General features: G+C 42.3%; 1 protein-coding gene across 5 annotated transcripts in view; it reads left to right on the top strand.

Moving 5' to 3' along the window:
* The first annotated feature begins 1,174 nt into the window (after window positions 1–1,174).
* ACMSD (aminocarboxymuconate semialdehyde decarboxylase) overlaps window positions 1,175–23,497 on the top strand; it is a 76,006-nt gene continuing 53,683 nt past the window's right edge. For 4 of the 5 annotated variants that reach the window (XM_061608939.1, XM_061608935.1, XM_061608937.1 and 1 more), the window contains exons 1-2: window positions 1,175–1,283; window positions 15,283–15,327. In XM_061608939.1, the coding sequence (XP_061464923.1) occupies window positions 1,227–1,283; window positions 15,283–15,327 (102 nt within the window). In that variant the 5' untranslated portion in view covers window positions 1,175–1,226. The remainder of the gene's footprint in view (window positions 1,284–15,282; window positions 15,328–23,497) is intronic. The other variant, XM_061608936.1, reaches the window with a different exon arrangement.

The raw sequence follows: 23,497 nt of genomic DNA, 5'->3' as shown, positions 1-23,497 counted from the left end.
TAGAGCAGCATGACAATGGAACCAATTACCTGGGGAGGTGGAGGGCTCTCCATCACTGGAGGCATTCAAGAGGCATCTGGACAGGCACCTGTTGGGTATGCTTTAATTTGGATTCCTGCATTGAGCAGGGTATTGGACTTAATGGCCTTATAGGCCTCTCCCAACTCTGTGATTCTATGTTTAAGCATATTAATGGTTGCACTGTTCAGTAGTTTTGTTTTTGTACCTAGTAATTACCACCAAAAACTGGGGGAGGATGTGAGGAATCTTTTTTTTAACTTACATTTTCAGCCTTAAATAGTTAGACTCTAGTTTCCAACACTTTGGAATATTTATTTATTTGTTTATTTAGAGGATTTATATCCTGCCCTCAGGGCAGCTTACAAAAACAATAAAAATACACAATCAGTCATTTAAATGCACTTTCCTGATTGCAAAAAGTCTGATCTTTCAGGAAGTGGGTTTGTTGGACAAGCCATCTACATGCACCTGAATTTGAGCCACCTGAATTTTCCACTGTGTGATTGAATCCCATCCAAAAACAGCAAGAGTTTGGAAGTGCCCTGGTGTATTTCCCCCCCCCCCAGATGTATTCTGCAAAGTGTCATTGATACAATAATGATGCTGTAGTGGTGAATTTAGAATGGACCATCCACACATCATTTTGCTTTATTAGTTGTTCTCAATGCTTCCCCACTGTTAACATATAACTACCATCCGTAGGAGCACTCTTGCACTATAGGGCAACAAAAGTGGATAAAAAAATTAAGTGGAACATTTGTAGTATGAAAAGTTGCAGAATTTCAGAAGGAAGTTATGGGACATACACTTTTTGGAAATTAAGCAGAATGTCCACCCCAAAATGTTTGCAAGTACAAACAGTATGGAAAATGGGATGGCATATAATTGCCCCAACACCATAATGGGCACAAACAATCATGAATGCCCAATAAAAAGAATGTCTGGAAGGGCCTTTTCACTGTTGCACAGTTCCTTTTGAAAACTTTGAAGGGTTGTACATTATATTCATGCCACTTAGTTTTGCACAGTGCAGCTCTCCAGAAATACTGGCTGTCTGATTGGTTACTGTAAGCAGACATTCTGATAGGATAGTGGGAGAACGAACAGCAGTTTAAGTTAATGAAAAACTACTATTCCAAAGGCAGGCAGTACAAAAGCACAATTAACGTCTTTGTTGAACCTAATCTTCTGGTGAACCTACAGAGATGAAAATTGACATTCATAGTCACATTCTGCCCAAGGAGTTGCCTGATTTAAAACAGGTAATAGCAGCATTGGATACTTGGTGCAAAAGCTCTAGGAAGTTGTATTGTTTTGATTTTTATGAATGTTTTAAGTTGAGCTTCATCTCAGATACTTCTGGGCTTTGAGAACTCCCTTCTGAATTTTTATTTTATTTTATTTAAAACTCTCAAAGAATAAGAACAAACTGATGTTAATTTCCAAATGCTTCCTGCACCCTAATGCTATGTGTTTGCCCAGGGGCATTTTGAAACTATTAAACAAAGATGTTCTGATAACTGTTTGATGAAGCAAGAATTGTTCTTTTTTTTTAACTTACTGCCAGAAAAAAACCCTCTTTTGTTTTCTTTTTTGGCTTTTAAACTGTACGGTAGTAAATATATCAAGTCTTCAGTTGCATTATTGCGAATAAGAAAATTAGTTGGAGGTGGGATTGGGTAGCGTTCATATATACTAACTGGAGACTACAACTGGTGGAAAATGTCTGGCCTGGCTTGCTAGCCCCACACAAAGTGAGACTGGCTTTGTCCTGATGCCCCTTCTTGCTACTCTTGAAATTCATTAATTTGACTTTGACCTTCACCTGCCCTTTCCCTGAATGGGCTCTTACGCCATATTATATGCTACTTCCTACTATTGTTTGTCAACAACTTTTTCTGCATGCACCCAACTTCTAAGGGAGTGATACATGCTGCTTAATTGCCAGTATATTGATCTGTAATCAAACATTCTCTAATAAAAAATTAATCTGCTCATTGCACCCTTAAAAATCTCTCTTCATTGCTCACTTAACATTAATGAAAGTCTTTATCAGACTTATTCCACAACTCGATTCATCAATTAAAGGCAACAATCACAATATGTTATTGGTGTGTGCTGTAATCTAAGCATGTTTATTCAGAAGAAAGTGCCATCATTCAGTCAGGCTTTCTCCCTAGTTAATATGTTCAGCGTTGCAGCCAATTTATCTAAATATATGGAACTGGTTAATTTATCTGAATGATTCAAAAGCCTTGGTAATGGGTGACATCCAATGTTGGTCATGTCTGGAGTAAAGCCATTTAAATCAGTGAATTTAAGTAACTTGTCCACTGATTTCAGTTGGTCTATTCTAAATACGACTTCGTTGGAAAACACCCAACATTAAGAAAAATAACGGTTTAAGAATGTTTGCTACTTACGTTGGATTACTATGTAACCATGCCTTGAAGCATACATGAAATTACAGGGAATGGCACTTTATATAGGCTGCAGTTTTGTACCAAGTTACCTGGGAGTAATCCCCATTGAACTCAATAAGACTTACTTCTGAGAGACTAGATATGTATATCCAGAGCAGAGCTTGGAAAAGTTACTTTTTTTGAACTACAACTCCCATCAGCCCCAGCCAGCATGGCCAGTGGATTGGGCTGATGGGAATTGTAGTTCAAAAAAGTAACTTTTCCAAGCTCTGATCCAGAGTCACCTATGTGGTATATGTGTGTAACATATTATCCTCAGATATTTCCCTTCTCGCTCATCAAGGACCTTCCTATTTTATATTTTATTAATTTATTTATGTATTTGTTAAAATTGAGGGGTTTGAGGTGTTGTTTGGTGGGGCAGTTGCTTGTTCAGGGGAAAATGTTGCCTGCTTTTTTGTTTGTTTTATTTGGGGAGAGGTGTTTGTGGGGAAGGTCTGAGCATCACCAGTTTTTCTTCTGTGAAATCAGTGTATAGTGGTGTGATCATAACAGTTTCTTAAACTGCATATGAACTTGCTCATTTGTAGCACGAAAATGTAGTTTTTCTCAATGCAGAATCATTCATTTTATCTTCAACATGCTGCTTTCAATCTAGATTGTAGATTAAACCTGCCGTCCATACGGCTGAGTGTGGTTACTTGACAGGTGTTTGAAAACCCTCCCCTTGATTAGATTACACATTTGAAAATCCTCCCTTTGCAAACATGATATATACTTCCACCCGCAACATCATTGGACAGGTATTGATACACTCCCACCCCATAGCTGGGGCTGCCTACATGTGTTTTCTAATGAACACACTGCTGGGTAATGCAAAATCAATCTTTAATGAGCTTTCATTTTTGGAATGAAACCACTTTGTCAAGAAGCACTTTTCAGGGCAAAAAATATGCAGCAGGTCTAGATTGTGTGTGGACTAGGTTAAAAAAAGAGTCTCCACTGTTTTGATTGTAGAATAAAATGATCTGTGTTTGCAGCCTTAGATTTCCAAATGTGCCCCCAGACTCAAGGGCCCCCTGATATATAAGATTGTTCTTGGGCAGAGCAATCCAGCAGCAGAGCTGGTGAAAGGAGCTGCCTAATTCAGCAGCCTTTCAGAAGCCTCTGGGAGGAAGGATGCTGGCTGCACCACCAGGGCACGGCAGCAGGAAATGAAATACATGTTTCCTCCTGCCACCCCTTTTCCTGGGCGCATTGAGTGCTGGGATGGAGGGCTGTGGGAAAGAGTTGAACAGGATCTGGATATAGCATAAGTCCCCCCTTGCTTGGCTCCTCCCCTGATATGCCCCTTTTTGGGGCCTTGCACCAGTTTCCACTGGATTCCCAATGTCAGGCTAGGCTTCTTCTGTTGGACTGGCTGCCCCATGGCTGTGCTGAGGCTGCACTGGGAGGGGGCTCTGGTGGCTTAGTCTGGCTGAGTCAGGACTCAGCCGACTCAGCCAGAGATCCGCGGTGTGAAACCTCCTTTCAGCCTAGCATATATACAACTTGGATTGTGCCCTTTCTCGAAGATCTACTGTATTTTCTTAGTTCTCAGCTTAAAACCTCACCATACGATAACTCTGAACAGGTAAAATGTACCATCAGAATAATGATTGTGTTTTTACTTTGAAATAATTGATCATATAAAGTTGAATCCTGATAAGACTGAGGTGCTACTCGTGGGAGACAAGGGAAGGTTGGGAGATGTTGACCTGGTGTTCGATGGGGTGAAATTGCCCCTGAAGGACCAGGTCCGCAGCCTTGGGGTTGTTCTTGATTCCAAGCTGTCCACGGAGGCTCAGATTTTGGCAGCGAGCCGGGCAGCTTGGTATCAATTGCACTTCATTCGTAGACTGCAGCCCTACCTTCCTGCTCATCAGCTCCCACTGGTGGTACATGCCCTGGTCACCTCTCGGTTGGATTACTGTAATGCGCTCTACGTGGGGTTACCCTTGAAAACGGTCCGGAAATTACAACTTATTCAGAATGCTGCGGCTCGACTGCTTACAAACAGTCGCCGCCGGGAACACATCACCCCAGTGTTGTTCGACCTACACTGGCTTCCAGTTATTTTCCGGGCCCAATTCAAGGTGTTGGTATTAACCTTTAAATCCCTATACGGTCTCGGCCCAGTTTATCTGATGGAGCGCCTCCAGCGCCACCAACCATGCCGCCCAGCAAGATCAGCCACACAGGACCTTCTCTCAATCCCGCCAACTAAAACAGCTAGGTTGGCGGGGACAAGAGAGAGGGCATTTTCAGTGGCGGCCCCTACTCTCTGGAACTCCCTCCCGTATGACCTTCGACATGCCCCTTCCCTGAATGTATTCCGCCAAGCTTTGAAGACCTGGCTCTTCAGACAGGCCTTTGGGACTTACGGGGAGGGTTAAATTTTTACAACGAATAGCCTACTACTCTGTACTGGAACTGTTTTATTGTTTTATTGTTATATTGTATTTTATGATGTATTTTATTATGATGTAATGTATTGTTGTTAAATTGTACGTCGCCTAGAGTGGCCATTGGCCAGATAGGCGAACCACAAATTAAATTATTATTATTATTATTATTATTATTATTATTATTATTATTATTATTATTATTATTATTATAAACAAAGACCGGTAGGGAAAATCTAAACTGTTTGTTAACAGTATTCGCAGCAGAATTACATTAGCAGTATTAATAACAAGTTCTGAAATAAAATTTTACTTTATTGGGATTTTATTTTGCCAGCTCCATGTGTATACTTCTATTTATTTATTTCAATGTCATGCTGAAATGAATACAAATATCATTTATGTGACAGGAAATTACTAATACATAAGATGTATTTTAAATAGGAAATGAAATGTAGATTTGAAAAGGTCGGTGGCAATAAAAATGGTGACATCTTAAAAGTGAACAAATTCATTATGGCATAAGCTTTTGCGGACTTGAAATGTTTGGTAGTAGATATTTGGGTATAGATGTTTGGTACGAGACTTTTAATATTACCTTAGGACTAAACTAGACATGACATCATGTTTTAGCCGCTATGTGGCTGAATTATTTTTTAACAAATAACTGGTATAGGTGAGCTTTCCTTCCATTGCGAATAGTGGGCATGGGGGGGGGGCAATTCTGATTGAGACTTCCATGCCATAATGCCAATCCAGTCCACTCCAGTCACACTTTTTAAAAAGTCACAGATGGCCTAAATTTCCAGAGGAGTAACCATGTAAGGGTTGTATCCAATGCTGTCATTCCAATCACATAACAGACTTCTGCTTCTGCAGTGTAACTTCTCTGTCTCCTGCACCCACAAAATCTACTTCAGAGGGTTGGGGGGCCTCTTGAGCACATTTTGTGGGCACGCATAGTAGTGTAGTGGCAAATTCAGAAGTACAGGGTCCCTTCATGATAGTAATAGCTATGCCCTCTCCACCCTTTTCCATGCTGGGTTGAGAATGAGATCCTTGTTAATACCTTATCTTACAACAACAAAGCCAATAAGCATGAAAGGGGAGTGTTAGCTACTGAGAAGAGTCTTCTCAGTGACTGACTCACCTCCTTTCACTCTGGCTCCAATCAGCAGGAAAAGACAAAGAAGCATGTTAGAAGATTCTTCTCAGTGGCTAACACACTCCCCTTTCATGCTGTTGGCTTGTGGGATGCTGGAGAGAGGGATCCCGCTGGGACCTTACTCCCCAAAAAGTAAGGGGACTAAGATCCCCTGAGACCTCAGACGACTACACCCCTGGGCAGGCCGGGAGAGAAGAGGAAGTCCTGTTACACACGTAGGAATCTGCTTGTGCAGCACTGGATACAACCCTTAGTGTCTTGCTGCAAAAATGACACAGGCTTTTGTGGTACTTTAAAGACTAAGAGTGGTATTCAAGTAACTCTTTATGCTAGTACATGGATGCCGCTAGCACAACAGGATTTTCCCCCCTTCTCCCCCTGCACACTTCCTACACCATCCTCAGATCTGCTCTGGAGGGTTGGGGGAGGAAACCCAGAACAGTTTTAGGGGGCAAACAGGGGGAGGAGAGTGGGGGATAGTTCTGTCACACAAGGAGACATCCTAGCACTGACGGAGCTTTAGCCTTAGCGCTACGTGGAATACAATCCTAACAAATATATTGTGGCTAAAGAAGTAAGTAACCTAATTATTAGTAACCTAATCGATAAACAGTATGGGGTGGGGTGGGGAGTGGGAGCAAAAGGCCAGGAAAAGCAAAAGATACATTTCTTTGCAATGTATTTCTTTGCAATGCTAAAATGTATACAAGATAAATACAGTGATAAACATCACTCCAAACAAACCACGAGCTGTAGCCAAGATTTGTTCTATGGCTTACAGTTTGTGGTTTGTCTGGAGGAGACAAGCCACAAGCCTGGGTTCAGACAACACTCAGCCAAACCATTTGCTGGAGGTACTCTGCCACAAGATGCAATGATGGCTATGGGCTTAAATGGCTTTAAAATGGAATAAGACACTTCTGAAGGATAGCTCTATCACTGATTTTTTGGCCAGCTCCATGTTTGGGGGGGGGGAGAGTAATATTCCTTTGAATACCTGTTCCTAAGAAGGGGGTAGGGGATAAGCATGAGTGCTGGGCTGTTGCCTTTATTCCCTGCTATGGGCTTCACACAGTTGATATAGCACAGTGGGGAGGAGAGCCTGGCTGGGAGTCCAGAATCTGTGAGATCAAATCCCCACTTGTGTCTCCTGGGTGTAAAGGGCCAGCTAAAGATCACCCCTACAGTGAGTGGCTCAGGGGTTACATGCCCTGCCACCTGTGCAGCCGTGGGCAAGCTGCATAGTCCCAAGCATAAGCTCTCAGATCTATCCTGGAGTATATTTTATTTATTCTAAGATTTTACATGCTGCTTAATTTCTAATCAGTGTACCAGTGTATTTAATCCTAAAATAAGTATTTTGTTCCTGTCTAACTGGTCACAGTTTCAGAGTAAGCTTGTACATCAGGATCAGGGTTAGTTTTCCAGTTTCCCCTAAGGAGAAAAAACAATACTGATTGTCCTTGCTTATTTTCATCTTTTGAAACATTGACTGGATTGCAAATTTTAAAATTGCTCATTGGCTAACTCTTAAGCTAAACTAGTTTAAAGATGCCAAAAGGCCATACATAGACACACACAATGAAACAAACATCTGGCTTTTTTAAAAAAGTCACATAACTGTAATAATTAAAATCTACCTTTTTCTATGGACCAGACTGTGCAGCTTTTGTTGCATGCCCAGTCCAACCCTTTAGGGTGCTAGTTGATTCAGGAATTTGCCCATTGCTTTCAGACAAAAGACCATGTCATCATTGCCTTGCAGATTTAGGTGACAACATACCTGATCTTCTGGGCCTGTTTTAGTCCTATGTTCGGTTAAGGTACTTGAGATTACTTTCAGTAAGAACAACAAAATGTTGCCAAATAATTTGGCATTGGCACCATGATGTCTCCTCTGTCCCATTCTTGACATTGGCTTCTGGTGCCATTGTAAATATTTACATTTTACTGGGGTGGGGCAAGGCTTTGGGTCTGTGGGTGTCCTTGTACAACACCTCCACAGATAAAAGGATCCTAAAGGCATTTTCTGTACCTTTTCTACCGCAAGCACATACAATGCATTGACAGAATGTTTTGCTGAGGTGTCAGTCTTTTGGATTATTATTATTTACTGTTACTGGGTCTATATCAGGTCTTTCATTTTCTCCAAAGTTCAGTTCACATCATCATCATATTTTGATAGGGCACACTGTGAAGCAATGCTTGGGTAACTATTTTGCACTTGGGTGCATATTTTCAATAGCACACTGACCTTATCATGGATCAATGTATGAACACATGGGTGTTGGTAAAAGATCTTGATTCTGCACTTTTTTGTCTAGATTGATGTTAATGGAAAACCCAGATTTCAGGATTTGTGCCAGGTTATTCATGCAGATACATTAAAGATATCTCTATGTGAACTAATTTTATTGTAAAATACAAAATCAGGATTTCAGAGTACTTTTTCAGTCTATCACAATGAGGTATTTCAAAACAAATAATCTTTGAAATAAAAGAAAACTGGCCTTATTTCATCTGTGATTTTTTCCCTATTAGAACAGTTTTAAACCTCTCTGGGAGAATCAGTGGACATTTCAGTTGTGTATTTGAAGCTTTTCTCTGCTCTTTAAATATTAATAAAAGAAGGTGACCTTCACCCCTGCTTCTCATGGAGGCTGAAAGGGAAAATCAATACATGTCTACACTAATGATTAACTAATTATAGCTCAGCAGATTTTTTAAAATCTGTCACCAAATCCAAATTTTTACTCGTTTCATAGTGAAGGCTTACAATCCAATGAGCACTTACTTGGGAGTAAGTCCATTGAACTCAGTGGAGTATACTTCTGAGTAACATTATTATCTCAGTGGAATATACTTCTGAGTAACATTATTATCATCATCATCATCATTTATTACATTTGTATACCGCCCCATAGCCGAAGCTCTCTGGGCGGTTTACAACAATTAAAACATTAAAACAAATACACCAATTTAAAAACACTTAAAAAAACAACAATTTAAAATACATGCTAAAATGCCTGGGAGAAGAGGAAAGTCTTGACCTGGCGCCAAAAAGATAACAGTGTTGCCGCCAGGCGCACCTCGTCAGGCAGTTCACTCCATAATTTGGGGGCCACCACTGAGAAAGCCCTCTCCCTTGTTGCCATCCTCCGAGCTTCCCTCAGAGTAGGCACCTGGAGGAGGGCCTTAGATGCTGTGCGTAGTGCACGGGTGGGTTCCTGTCGGGAGAGGCGTTTCATCAAGTGGTGTGGTCCCGAGCCATGTAAGGCTTTATAGGTTAAAACCAGCACTTTGAATCGAGCTCAGAAACATACAGGCACCCAATGCAAGCAGGCCAGAATCGGTTTTATATGTTCGAACCGTCTGGTCCCTGTTACCAATCTGGCTGCTGCATTTTGCACCAGCTGCAGTTTCCAAACCGTCTTCAAAGGCAGCCCCACGTAGCGTGCATTGCAGTAATCTAATTTGGAGGTTACCAGAGCATGGACAACTGAAGCCAGGTTATCCCTGTCCAGATAGGGGCGTAGCTGGGCCACCAACCGAAGTTGGTAGAAGGCATTCCGTGCCACCGAGGCTACCTCAGCCTCAAGTGACAGAGATGGTTCTAGGAGTACCCCTAAGCTATGAACCTGCTCCATCAGGAAGAGTGCAACCCCATCCAGGACAGGTTGGACATCCACCATCCAGTCAGAAGAATGACCCACTAACAGCATCTCAGTCTTGTCTGGATTGAGCCTCAGTTTATTAGCCCTCATCCAGTCCATTGTCGCAGCCAGGCACCAGTTCAGCACATTGACAGCCTCACCTGATGAAGATGAAAAGGAGAAATAGTGTCATCAGCATACTGATGGTAGCACACTCCAAAGGTCCGGATGACTGCACCCAACGGTTTCATGTAGATGTTGAACAGCATGGGGGACAGAACTGACCCCTGCAGAACCCCATACTGGAGAGTCCAGGGTGCCGAGCAATGCTCCCCAAGCACCACCTTCTGGAGCTGACCCACCAAGTAGGAGCAGGGCTGGATTAAGCTGCGGAGGGCCCTTAGGCTGATTGGTGTTTGGGGGGCCCTTCTCCTCTGGGCCCCTCTGCTTCCCTTCTGCGATCTGCAGAAACAGCCGCAGGAGGGATCGCAGGACAGGAGCTTCTAAGCCTCTCGCCGTCCCATCCCATCCCCCCCTCTTCACCTACCTTTCCGCTTTTTCTGCGGCTGCACACATTGCGCGTGCATGTTTGCCATAAATCAAGATGGCAGCAGAGGCTTCAGCCCCTTAGGGAAACCTCGGCCACCATCTTGATTGATGGCAAACTGCAAAAAACAGCGGAGAAAAAGGTAAGTGAAGCGGGGGGATGGCGGGCGGTTTGGAAGCCCTATATTATTATAATTCTTTTAGCTTATGCATGGGCCCCCAAGAGCTCCGGGCCCCTAGGCTTCAGCCTACTAAGCCTAATGGATAATCCAGCCCTGAGTAGGAGCGGAACCCCTGCCATGCAGTACCTCCCACTCCCAACTCAGACAGTCTCCCCAGAAGGATACCATGGTCGATGGTATCGAAAGCCGCTGAGAGATCAAGGAGGATCAACAGAGTCACACTCCCCCTGTCTCTGTCCCAACAGAGCTCATCATACAGGGCGACCAAGGCTGTGCCAAAACCAGGCTTGAAACCTGACTGAAATTTATCCAGATAATCGGTCTCATCCAAGAGTGTCTCGAGCTGGCCTGCTACCACTCGTTCCAGGACCTTGCCCAGGAATGGAACATTTGCCACCAGCCTATAATTATTAAGATTTTCTGGGTCCAGGGAGGGTCTCTTCAGGAGTGGTCTCACTACCGCCTCTTTCAGGCAGCCAGGGACCACCCCCTCTCGCAGAGAGGCATTAATCACTTCCCTGGCCCAGCTGGCTGTTCCATCCCTGCTAGCTTTTATTAGCCAAGAAGGGCAAGGATCCAGCACAGAAGTGGTGCACGAACCTGTCCAAGCACCTTGTCAACATCCTCAAGTTGCGCCAACTGAAACTCATCCAAGAAATCAGGACAAGGCTGTGCTCTGGATACCTCGCTTGATTCACCTGCTATAACACTGGAGTCTAAGTCCTGGCGGATGCTAAAGATTTTATCCTGGAAGTGCCTAGCAAATTCATTACAGCGGGCCTCAGATGGATCTACCATGTCCTTGGGGCCAGCATGTAATAGTCCCCGGACAATTCTGAAGAGCTCTGCTGTGCGGCAGATTGATGATTTGATAGTGGCAGCAAAATATTGGGTTTTTTTGCTGCCCTCACTGCCCGTAAATAGAGCTTACCATAGGCACTTACCAGTGTGTAATTGCATCCACCAGGAGTTTGTCTCCATCTGCACTCAACCCGTCTCCTATATTGTTTGATCGCTCTCAGCACTGGGGTATACCATGGATAGGATTGTGCTGTAAAAGTCCATATTGGTGGAATGGGAAGTAGACCCTTCTTTAAATCATAACAAAAGCATGTGGGTAGCCCAATTCCATCTCATCTCCTTTGTAGCAAACATGGCACCATGAAGGCAGTCCATTTCCATTTTTTTCTAGTTCTCTCATAGCTGCCCTACCCAGTCCTAGCCTTCTTCTGATTTCTTGACTATTGTCTCCATTTTGGTTAATGACTGTGCCAAGGTATTGATAATCCTTGACAAGTTCAATGTCCTCATTGTCAACGTTAAAGTTACATAAATCTTCTGTTGTCATTACTTTAATCTTCTTGATGTTCAGCTGTAGTCCTGCTGTTGTGCTTTCCTCTTTAACTTCTTCAGCATTTGTTTCAAATCATTGCTGGTTTCTGCTAGTAGCATGGTATCGTCTGCATATCTTAAATTATTGGTATTTCTCCCTCCAATGTTCACACCTCCTTCATCTTGGTCCAATCCCATTTTCCGTATGATATGTTCTGCGTATAGATTAAACAAATAGGGTGATAAAATACACCCCTATCTCACACTCTTTCCGAATGGGAACCAATCGGTTTCTCCATATTCTGTCCTTACAGTAGCCTCTTGTCCAGAGTATAGGTTGCGCATCAGGACAATGAGATGCTGTGGCACCCCCATTTCCTTTAAAGCATTCCATAGTTTTTCATGATCTACACAGTCAAAAGCACAGGGTGATTTTCTTCTGAAATTCCTTGGTCTGTTCCATTATCCAACGTATGCTTGCGATATGATCTCTGGTGCCTCTTCCCTTTCTAAATCCAGCTTAGATGTCTGGCATTCTCGCTCCATATATGGTAAGAGCCTTTGTTGTAGAATCTTGAGCATTACTTTACTTGCATGGGATATTAAGGCAACCCATTGCAAGTCCTGAAAACAGGCTTCCTCTGCTTATCTGCACATCACGAGTTGACTAAGTTTGTAGCTTTCAGGAGCAGCAAGAGTGCCTGTGTGCATATACTGCACAATAATTGAGCAGGAGGTCTAGAACAAGATCACAGCAGGATCTTGGTAAGCTTGCACAGTAAATAATTTCAGTTATGATTATAATAAAAGTGTACATGCAGGTGTTAGGTCCAAACCCAACACGCAAGCGAGTTGGGGTTGACAGGGCGACTTGCGTGTTGGGTTTGGACCTAACACAGGGTACATGCATTCTGATACGGAACCAATCGGTTTCTCCATGTTCTGTCCTTAGAGTAGCCTCTTGTCCAGAGAATAGGTTGCGCATCAGGACAATGAGATGCTGTGGCACTCCCATTTCTTTTAAAGCATTCCATAGTTTTTCATGATCTACACAGTCAAAGACTTTGCTGTAATCTATAAAGCACAGGGTGATATCCTTCTGAAATTCCTTGGTCCGTTCCATTATCCAACGTATGTTTGCGATATGATCTCTGGTGCCTCTTCCCTTTCTAAATCCAGCTTGGACGTCTGGCATTTCTCGCTCCATATATGGCAAGAGCCTTTGTTGTAGAATCTTGAGAATTATTTTACTTGCATGGGATATTAAGGCAATAGTTTGATAATTACTGCATTCCCTGGGATCCCCTTTCTTTGGAATTGGGATATATATTGAACACTTCCAGTCTGTGGGCCATTGTTTAGTTTTCCAGATTTCTTGACAAATTTTTGTCAACCTTTGGACAGATTCAGTCTCAGTAGCTTGTAGCAACTCTATTGGTATGCCATCTGTTGCTGGTGATTTGTTTCTTCCAAGTATTTTAAGAGCAGCTTTCACCTCACATTCTAAAATTTCTGGTTCTTCATCATACAGTTCCTCCATGAATGAATGTGTCGTCCTGGCATCTGTTCTATAAAGTTCTTCAGTGTATAGCTTCCATCTTCCTTTTATTTCATCTCGGTCAGTCAGTGTGTTCTCCTGTTGATTATTCAACATCCCTACTCTTAGTTTAAATTTCCCTTTCATTTCTCTAATCTTTTGGAATAGGGCTCTTGTTCTTCCCTTTTTGTTGTCCTCTTCTATTTCTACACAGTAACTATTGTAATAGTTCTCTTTGTCGCTATGTACTAGTCATTGTATTGTTGCATTTAGGGTTTTGACCGTGTTTCTATCTCCTTTTGCTTCACTCCATAGATCTTCTGGTTCTCTGTCAACTAAGTTTAAAGCCTCAAATCTGTTCCTTATTTGATCTTTATATTCTTCTGGGATGTTATTTAAATTGTATTTTGGCATTATGATTGCTTTGTTCTTCTTCTTTAGCTTTACTTTGATTTTTGATATGACCAGTTCATGATCTGTACTGCAGTCTGCTCCTGGTCTTGTTTTCACAGAAAGTATGGAACTTCTCCATCTTCTCCTACCAATTATGTAATCCTATATTGACCATTTGCTGATGTCCACGTGTACAGTCTTCTTTTTGGTTGCTCAAAAAATATGTTTGCAAGAAACAAATTATTGGCTTCACAGAATTCAATAAATCTTTCTCCTGCTTCATTTCTATCTCCTAAGCCCCATTTCCCCACCATTCCTAGTTCTTCTCTGTTCCCTATGTTTGCATTCCAGTCCCCCATGATTATCAGCACATCTTGTTTTGATGTGTGATAAATTTCTTCCTGTACTTCTGCATAAAATCTCTCCAATTCCTCTTCTTCTGCATTTGCTGTTGGAGCGCAGACTTGGATGATGGTTATGTTAATAGGTTTCCTATATATTCTCATTGATATCACTTGCTCAGACCTTGTGTTGTAGCTCCGAATTGCTTTTGCTACATCGCTTCTCACTATTAAAGCAACCCCATTTCTTCTTAATTTATCATTTCCTGCATAAAATATTTTGTAGTTGCCTGATTGAAAATGTCCCATTCCCATCCATTTTACTTCACTCACGCCAAGTACTGTAATGTTGATACATTCCATTTCTTGCTTGACAATTCCTAACTTTCCCTATTTCATGCTTCTCACATTCCATGTTCCTATTGTGTGTATCGTACAACTCTGGACTCTCCTTTCACATCTGTGCGCATCAGCCTCCTGGCTTCCTTTCGGCTTTTACCTAGCTGCGTCATTAGTCACAGTACTACTCGTACTTGTCCTTTGTTCTTCCCCAGTAGCTCGGTGAGTGCCTTCTGACCTGAGGGTCTCATCTTCCAGCACTATCTCATGTTGCATTTTTGATACTCTGTTCACAGGGTTTTCGTGGTAAGAGGTATTCAGAGGTGGTTTACCATTGCCTTCCTCTGAGTTTGGATGCATCTTAGTCTGGTGTCTCAGCTTTGACCATTCTGCCTTGGGTGCCCCTGCTAAGAGTCTAGCCTCTTGGTTTAGACTCCTGGTGGCATTGCTGACAGCTTCTTTGACACTCTCAAACTCCCTCACTACATTAAGGTGTGCATCCTATGAATGTTTTAAATAAGTAAGAACATAAAAATAGTCCTGTGGGATCCAGCCAAGGTCTATTCTAGTGTTCAACCAGTATAGCACTCTGTTTCTAATTGGGGTTGGCTGGCTGCATCCTGGACCTCATAAGCAGAATATAATAAATAAATAAATAAATAACATAACATAACATAACAGAATTTAACCAATTTAAATGTATAATTGCTCTGAATTTTAATTGACTCTTGACAAATAGAGTGGCTATGGCTTCCATAGCTCAGAGGAATTTTCAGATATCCCACAATTAGCCCTACATCTCTGTGCTCATAACTTGCCCTGTAGTCAAACTAGTCCTTCACATGATGTCCTCAACTCCTGTTTCCATGACTTTCTCTTTAACCATATGTATACCTGTCCTTACAGAGATATGGCTATGATGGATGGATTCATCTGGAGCAAAACTCTACGGTAAGCTAGTTTCTGACCAAAATGACCCATTAATAAATAATTATTAAGGCATATATTCAAAATATGGGAGAGAATATAAGAAGAACCCTGCTGGATCAGTCCAAAGGTCCATCAAGTTCAGCATCAAGTTTCCACAGTGGCCAGCCAGAAGCTTCCAGGAAGCCCACAAGCAAGACATGAAGGGAACAGCCCTCCCCTGTTGATGCCACTAGCAGGAAGTCATCAGAAGAATACTGCTTCTGAACATAGCTAATAGACCTGTCCTCCATTGCTATGTCTGCCCCCTCTCCCGTTAAAGCTATCTAAGCAAATAAACATCACCACAAATTCTGGCAGTGAATTCTATAAATTAATTAGCTGCTGTGTGGAGAAGTACTTTCTTTTGGCTGTCCTTTTGAAAGGTATCTCACTCACATACACATACACACAGAGAGAAATATTATTTTTGTATCTATTTATAAATATACCTTTTTGAAATGTATCTCCCACACAAAGAAGGAGAGACAAATATTATCTTTGTATCTATTTACATTAAGAAACAAAAAATATACAAACACCTGAAGCATTTACAAAACCAGGTGATGCCATGCACACTAGCCAGTTGGCACTTAGAAAACTGAACAGGAATGTGTTTTTCCACCCAGAGCATGCCTAAAAGACAGACAATGAACATTTATATAGAGGGACAGCACATTAAGTCTACCATTCTTTAAATGTTACTGTGCTTTATTTCTTAATTTCATGGAAGTCATAACATGACACCTATGGTAGCAAGGTCTGGAACTCAGTACTGTAATCTTTCTATACATGCAAATACTCTCCTATATGTCAGATAGCTGAATTGTTCCTTCCCAAAATAGGGTAATGGAGGTTCAGGTCCTGTTTCCAGTCCAGCCCTTTCCTGCTCTTAAATGAAATAAATCTGGTCTCAAGCAAGCTCATTAGCTTATTTCTGTTTCCTAGTAGTAAATAATTACTTCATAGCAAATCCAACAGAGTCTTTAGATTGAAGTCTGTGAAGAGGAAACACTGATTAAATAATTTGCAAAAGGGGGAAAGCACACAGCTCATCGCTAAAAAGCAATGAACAAGGGAGCAATTAACTAAATAACCCAAGAAGGGAGTGTGTTATGTAGAGGAAAAGACTACTGATGTCCTTTTTAGTTTTCCCCAGAAGTGACGGTCTGGAAAAAAAAGAACCAATGTACATATCTGGACTCTGAAAACCACTAAGAATTTTGCTTTCATGGCTTTTGCCGTGATCTGACCCATTTTGTTCAGGTCTCCATAACAACCACTGTCTGAAGCTCATTTCCTCTGAAAAGTAGCTTTTAACAAGATAAAGGATCACGTCTCAAATTTGCCATCTTCTCAGTAAAATAATAAACGGCAATACATGACCTAAAAGCTCACCTAGATTTATGCTTCACTGGAAATAAGATGGAATTGTCTCATAATGTTATATTGTTAAAGACTTGAAACAGAAACTTTTAAAAAACCCTAAAAATAGTTAATTTGTATTGTTTATATACAAAGAATGGTAAGAGCAATTTCTTGATTTCTATAACAAACGTTAAAAGAATGTACTGGATGAAGGACATATTGGATCTGTTGGTTAAAAATACTGTGTCTGCTAATCATATTCACAAGGTAGATGCTGAGTGGAGGCAAGGTGTTGAAAGATGGCTGCTCTGCTGCCATTTTACACAGATTTTCCACATTTCCTGCTCTTGCTCAGAGCAGGCTGTGGGGTACCATCCTTGCACAAGTATGGTGATGAGAGGAATCAGACCACTACAGTGTCCAATATGTAAGGGTGGTGGCTGCCTTTATAAGGTAAGTGCCACCCTCAGATGATTGATAACATCCTCTCAGGTCTTGAGATCAATAGAGGGGGGCTCTTTTGGTAGTTCTAAAAGCTTGGAGTGCTGGCTTGGGAGAGGGCGTTCTCTGTGGTGTCCCTAAGTTGTGGACCTTCCTCCCTACAGAGGTGCATCTGGTAACTTCACCGCGTAGTTTTCAGTGAATGCTGAAGACATACCTCTTTACCCTAGTCTTGGATGCCTGAGATGTATTTTTTTAGGTCCCATCCTATTTTTTGTGATGTTGTTTTAGGTTGTTTTTAGCAATTTTTAATTATGTATTCTAAAACCGTTGTAACCTGCAAATGGCAGGAAATACATTTAAATAAGTACTGCTACTACTACAACTACTGCTACTCCTCTTCCTGGGCCTTTGCAGTGACTTGTCCACCCACTCTGTGAGCAGTGCAGGATTAGCCAGTTTAGGGGCTAAGTAGGATTTTTTGGGGATATGTCTAATTGGCCTTGGGGTGTCCATGTAGATAATTTGGATTGCAGTTGGCTGTCTTATTCTGTCATAACTTGTCATTTAGGGTGGATGAGCTCAAGGGCAGAGCTTGGAAAAGTTACTTTTTTGAACTACAACTCCCATCAGCCCCAGCCAGCATGGCCACTGGATTGGGCTGATGGGAGTTGTAGTTCAAAAAAAGTAACTTTCTAAGCTCTGCTCAAGGGTATATTTATATATACATACGCACACACAGAGGGTGTCATTAATAGCTTCTGGTAAAGATCAGAAAGGGGCCAGTGACTAAGTTAGTTTGAGGGGCTGCCCTAAAGAAAGGTCTTGCCAGAGAGAAATGACACAAATGGGGTATAACACTTGCTAAACTGTCCAACAGACAGGGGCACAACCAGAGGAGCTTTGGGTCACAGAGGCAGATTGGCCCCGGTAGCTAGACTGGGTTGTGGAAGTAATTGGTTGAGGTGGAGATTTAGGGAGATTGGCCTGAGGTAAAAGCTACTTCGAGGTTGGTATCAGCAACAGTGTCTCGAGTATTTAGAACCCATCAGTAAGTATCTGTAAGATCCCAAAATAAGAACAGTATTTCCTTTTGTAAATAATCTCTTTAATAAACCTACAAACATAGTTTAATATTTATACTGTCTCTCAGTGGTCGTGTCATCTCAAGCCTAAAGCCTTCCATACACAGTACTAGGAGGTTTTAAAGAAGTATTCTGTGGGAATTGGTGGCAACAAAAGGGTTAAGGAAGCCTGTTTTACCTGAAGTGAGGCTGAGGGACCAGGGGAATCCCTGACAGGCTACAAAGGCTGGCTCCTGTCACTTCAGAAAGTGAGGGGGCTCAGAGCAGGGCATCCAAGACTATCAATTCTTGGGAAAGTTGATATATTATGGTTTTCCATTTCATATATTAAAGAGTTACTTTTTATTTATTTATTTATTTATTTAAAATATTTATACCCCGCCCTATTTCCAAAGAACTCAGGGCGGCTTACAGATAAAAACCATAATCAATTAAACAAGTAATATACAATTTAAAACAGTTAAAAATGGATTAAATCAACAATAAGTTAAAAAATATGACAATATTAGTTAAAAGCCCGTCTGAATAAAATAGTCTTCACCTGGGCACGAAAAGATGAAAGTGAGGCAGCCAGTCGAACCTCGCTAGGGAGGGAATTCCACAGTCTAGGGGCAGCCACTGAAAAGGCCCTATTCTGTGTTTTTACAAAGCAAGCTTGTGAGAAAGATGGAATAGTGAGTAGGGCCTCACCAGATGATCTCAAAGCTTGGACAGGGTCATAGAGGGAGACACGATCTAACAGATAGCCTGGACCTAAGCCGTATAGGGCTTTATAGGTTAAAACCAGCACTTTGAATTGTGCTCGGAAACAAATTGGAAGCCAGTGGAGCTGGTACAACAGCGGGGTTGTATGTTCTCTGAGCCCAGCTCCAGTTAACATCCTGGCTGCGACTCTTTGTACCAGTTTAAGTTTCCAAGCAGTCTTCAAGGGCAGCCCTATGTAGAGCGCATTACAGTAGTCCAATTGGGATGTAACTAAGGCATGTGTCACCGTAGTCAAGTCTGACAGGTCAAGGAACGGGCGCAGTTGGCGTACCAATCTTAGTTGAGCAAAGGCACTCCCTGCCACAGCAGAGACCTGTGCCTCCAGGTTCAAGGCCAAGTCCAGAAGAACTCCCAAACTGCGAACCTGTGATTTCAGGGGGAGTGTAACCCCGTCCAGCACAAGTTGGATCCCTATTCCCTGATCCGCCCTTTGACTGACAAGGAGCACCTCTGTCTTGTCAGGATTTAATTTCAGCTTGTTCGCTCCCATCCAGTCCATCACTGATACCAGGCAACGGTTCAGAACCTTGACGGCTTCCTTGGTTTTGTTAGATGGAAAGGAGAAGTAGAGTTGGGTGTCATCCGCATATTGGTGACATCGAACCCCAAAACTCCAGATAACTCTCCCAGCAGCTTCATATATATATTAAATAACAAGGGGGACAGAACAGAACCCTGGGGGACCCCATAGGTCAATGGCCAAGGGGTCGAACAGACATCCCCCATAATCACCCTCTGGGTTCGTCCCTCTAGGAAGGACCAGAGCCACTGTAATACCATGCCTCCGAGTCCCATCCCAGCTAGGCGACCCAGAAGGATACCATGGTCGATGGTATCAAAAGCAGCTGAGAGGTCCAGCAAGATTAACAGGGACACACTCCCCCTGTCCATTTCCCTGAGTAGGTCATCCACCAAGGCGACCAAAGCCATCTCAGTCCCATAGCCGGGCCTGAAACCAGATTGAAAGGGATCTAGATAATCCGTGTCATCCAAAAATCTCTGGAGTTGGGCCGCCGCCACCCGCTCTATTATCTTGCCCAAAAAAGGTATATTAGAAACTGGGCGATAATTACCTAATAATGAGGGGTCCAGGGAGGGTTTTTTCAATAAGGGTCTTATTACTGCCTCCTTTAGACAGGATGGTATTCTGCCCTGAAGTAAGGAGGCATTAATCACTTCCCTGACCCACTCAATTAGTCCTCCTCTGGCATTTTTTATAAGCCAGGAGGGACAAGGGTCTAATATGCAGGTGGTAGGATGTGCCTCTCCAAGGAGTTTGTCCACATCCTCGGATTGAACAAGCTGAAAAGAATCCATTCTAATCAAGCAAGTAGAGGCCAAAGTTACATCCACAGAGACTGTATTAACGTTGGTGTCTAAGTCAGAGTGAATCTGAGTGACTTTATCTGCAAAATGTTGTGCGAATTCATCACAGCGGGCTGTTGCATGGTCACCATCATATTCACAGGGGTCAGAATTTAAGAGGCCCCTGACCACTCGAAACAGTTCCACCGGATGAGACTTGGCAGACGCAATGGAGGCGGAGAAGAAGGCTTTTTTTTGAGCCCACACTGCCACGGAATAAGTCCTTAGATAGGTTCTAGCCTGTGTTCAATCAGATTCGCTCCGAGTTTTCCGCCAACAGCGCTCTAGCCTTCGTCTTTCGCGTTTCATCATCCCCAGCTCCTTCGTAAACCAAGGAGCAGATTTGGTTCCAATCCACGAGAGGAGGCGCTTAGGAGCGATTGTGTCCACCGCCCTGGTCATTTCCTCATTCCAGAGGTCAACCAGGGCTTCGACAGAATCACCTGCCGAGGTGACAGGAAACTCCCCAAGAGCCGTCAGGAAACCGTCAGGATCCATCAGTCTCCTGGGGCGGACCATTCTAATTGGTCCCCCACCCCTGCGGAGGCTCTGAGTCCCAGTAAGTTTAAATCTAACCAGGAAGTGATCTGTCCATGACAACGGAACTAATGAAAGGTCCTCCACACCAAGATCACATACCTTCCGACCAACACAGAAAACAAGGTCCAGAGTATGACCAGCAACATGAGTGGGGCCAGATATTACTTGGGACAGACCCATGGTTGTCATGGAGGCCATGAAATCCTGAGCCACTCCAAAAAGGGGAACATTGGCGTGGACATTGAAGTCCCCCAGTACCACCAGCCTAGGGGATTCCAATACCAACCCCGAAATTACCCTGGTTAGCTCAGGAAGGGAGACGGTTGGGCAGCGGGGTGGGCGGTACACCAACAGAATCCCTATTCTGTCCCGGGCACCCAACTTCAAGTAGAGGCAGTCAAACCCTGAAGACTGTAGGAGAGGATACCTGGTCAGCTGTATAGTATCTCGAAAAACCACTGCGACTCCGCCTCCCCGTACCCCGGGTCTGGCCTGCTGATGTACAGAGAAACCTGGAGGACAGAGCTGAGAGAGATTAACCCCACCAGCTTCATCCAACCAGGTCTCAGTAATACATGCCAGGTCAGCATGCTCATCCAGAATCAATTCCTGAATAGCACTAGATTTCCCATTTACTGACCTGGCATTCACAAGCAGTGAATAATACATAATTTTGTTTAAAGTAATTTCAGTGGCTAATTTTATTTTATTTTATTGGCTTGGTAAAGTTACCATAAGGTGCCTTGACCTCATCAGTTTTAATTTAGTAATTCTTCATTTGAATGTGCTATCATGTGGTGAGAGCTCAAGCTTAACATGTCAGGGGAAGCTTGTTTTCCCTGAAGCAGCAAATACTAACACTCACTCCACAATACTAAAATGAAAACACACTTTGCCATGACTATGCTACTTCAAATATTATTCCCCTGAAATATATTCTGCTAAAAACAAAACATATCTTGTGGTTCAGTTTCATCATCATCTGACTCTGAAACTGTCTTTTCTTGTTTTCTGCTAGAATTTATGAAAGTGGATATCCATAAATGTTGAAACATGCTGTAATAGAACGCACTGTTTGTGTTATAAAATATTTAGCTTCAAGGAGGAGAGTCTTAAATTAAATTTATGAAGAGTTCAGCGTGGCAGTCATAGCATGCGATGGAAAACTAATTTTCTCTGGATCCTTGTGTATTTGGTAATTAACTGCAAAGCCTCTGAGAATCGGCTGCAGATTAACTTTAACTATAGTTCCAGCAAATAAGTCCTTGTTTTAAAATATATCTAGGTCATGTGTGTTCAGGATGATGATAACAAAATGACTTTGAAATTTCAGCCCACACTTTTTACAATGAGTAAAGTGCTGGCTCAGTCCATCTCGTTGAATTAAGCAGATTGGGCTTGCCATAGTCTGCACATCACTAATGCAGATGGAATGGGGGAGCCACTGTTCTTTAATTAGGGCATTGCTCATTGGAGACTTCATCTCCTAGCATAGCCCTTTAGGGCATTAGAAAGGCTATTTTTTCTCTTGCCACATTTGGCATTTATTTATGAGGGTTTAAAGAGATCCCCTGGAGAAATTACAGTCTTTTTAGCATTGCTTTCAGTACAGCAATGATTCCATATAGCAATCTGCCAGCAAAAGAACCACACAAAAAATATTTCCACTGACTGTAACAAAAAATATTCATTCAAAAAATATTCCCACTGATCATAACAAAATGAATTCCCATCTATTTTTATACAACAAGATGCTTGATTCCACCAGGTCATTCCATCTTCCCAAAACTCTTTGGTGCGATAGTCAATAAAGGACTCGTATCCATACTCTGTCTGTAGGAATATATGGTTATTCCCTCCTGGCACTTTGGAAAATCAGTTATTGAAAGGTATTTTCCAAATATTAGGCACTGTAATTATAGTGCCTAATATTTGGTGCAGTTTTCTTGAATTTTAACATGGCTGCCAAGCTGTTCTGGGAGCCTGCCACAATGTAGTCCTAGTGAGATATTTGGGGGTGGTGGGTGGAATAGAGATTTTCAAATATTTATCCATTATGAATAGTGCAATGGTGCATGAGGCTAGTAACATGTTCAAGGTTTAAAATGGCCTCGGTATGGGTTTTATTTAGAACTTGCAAGAAATCCCATAGATCAAAACACATAGTTTTAAAGGTGCAAAAGACTTCAGGCAGGCACCTTTGCTGTATAGTTTTTGGCACCTGCTAAACACTTTTTTATTTAGGCAAGCCTAACCAGACATGCAATCTTAACATGTCATTACATTATGTATATTTGTTTTAAAACTGCTGATTTTATTTATATGCGGGTATATTTTATGTTAATTTCACATTTGATTTTATCTGTCTTCTTAATTGAATATTTTATATTGTTTTATGTAAACCATTTATTTAGTCCAAGGCTACCCAATGTGGTACCCTCCATATGCTATGGACTACAACTTCTATCAGCCCGGCCAGCGTGGCCAATAGTGGGAACTGCAGTCCAGCAATGTCTGGAGGGCATCACATTGGCTACCTCTGATTTAGTCCAGCCTCATGGTCCATCACTGTCATGGGAATGAAGGACAAC

Source organism: Rhineura floridana, chromosome 2, assembly GCF_030035675.1.
Source record: "Rhineura floridana isolate rRhiFlo1 chromosome 2, rRhiFlo1.hap2, whole genome shotgun sequence".
Lineage (NCBI taxonomy): Eukaryota > Metazoa > Chordata > Lepidosauria > Squamata > Rhineuridae > Rhineura > Rhineura floridana.
This window is presented reverse-complemented; position numbering and strand designations above follow the sequence as displayed.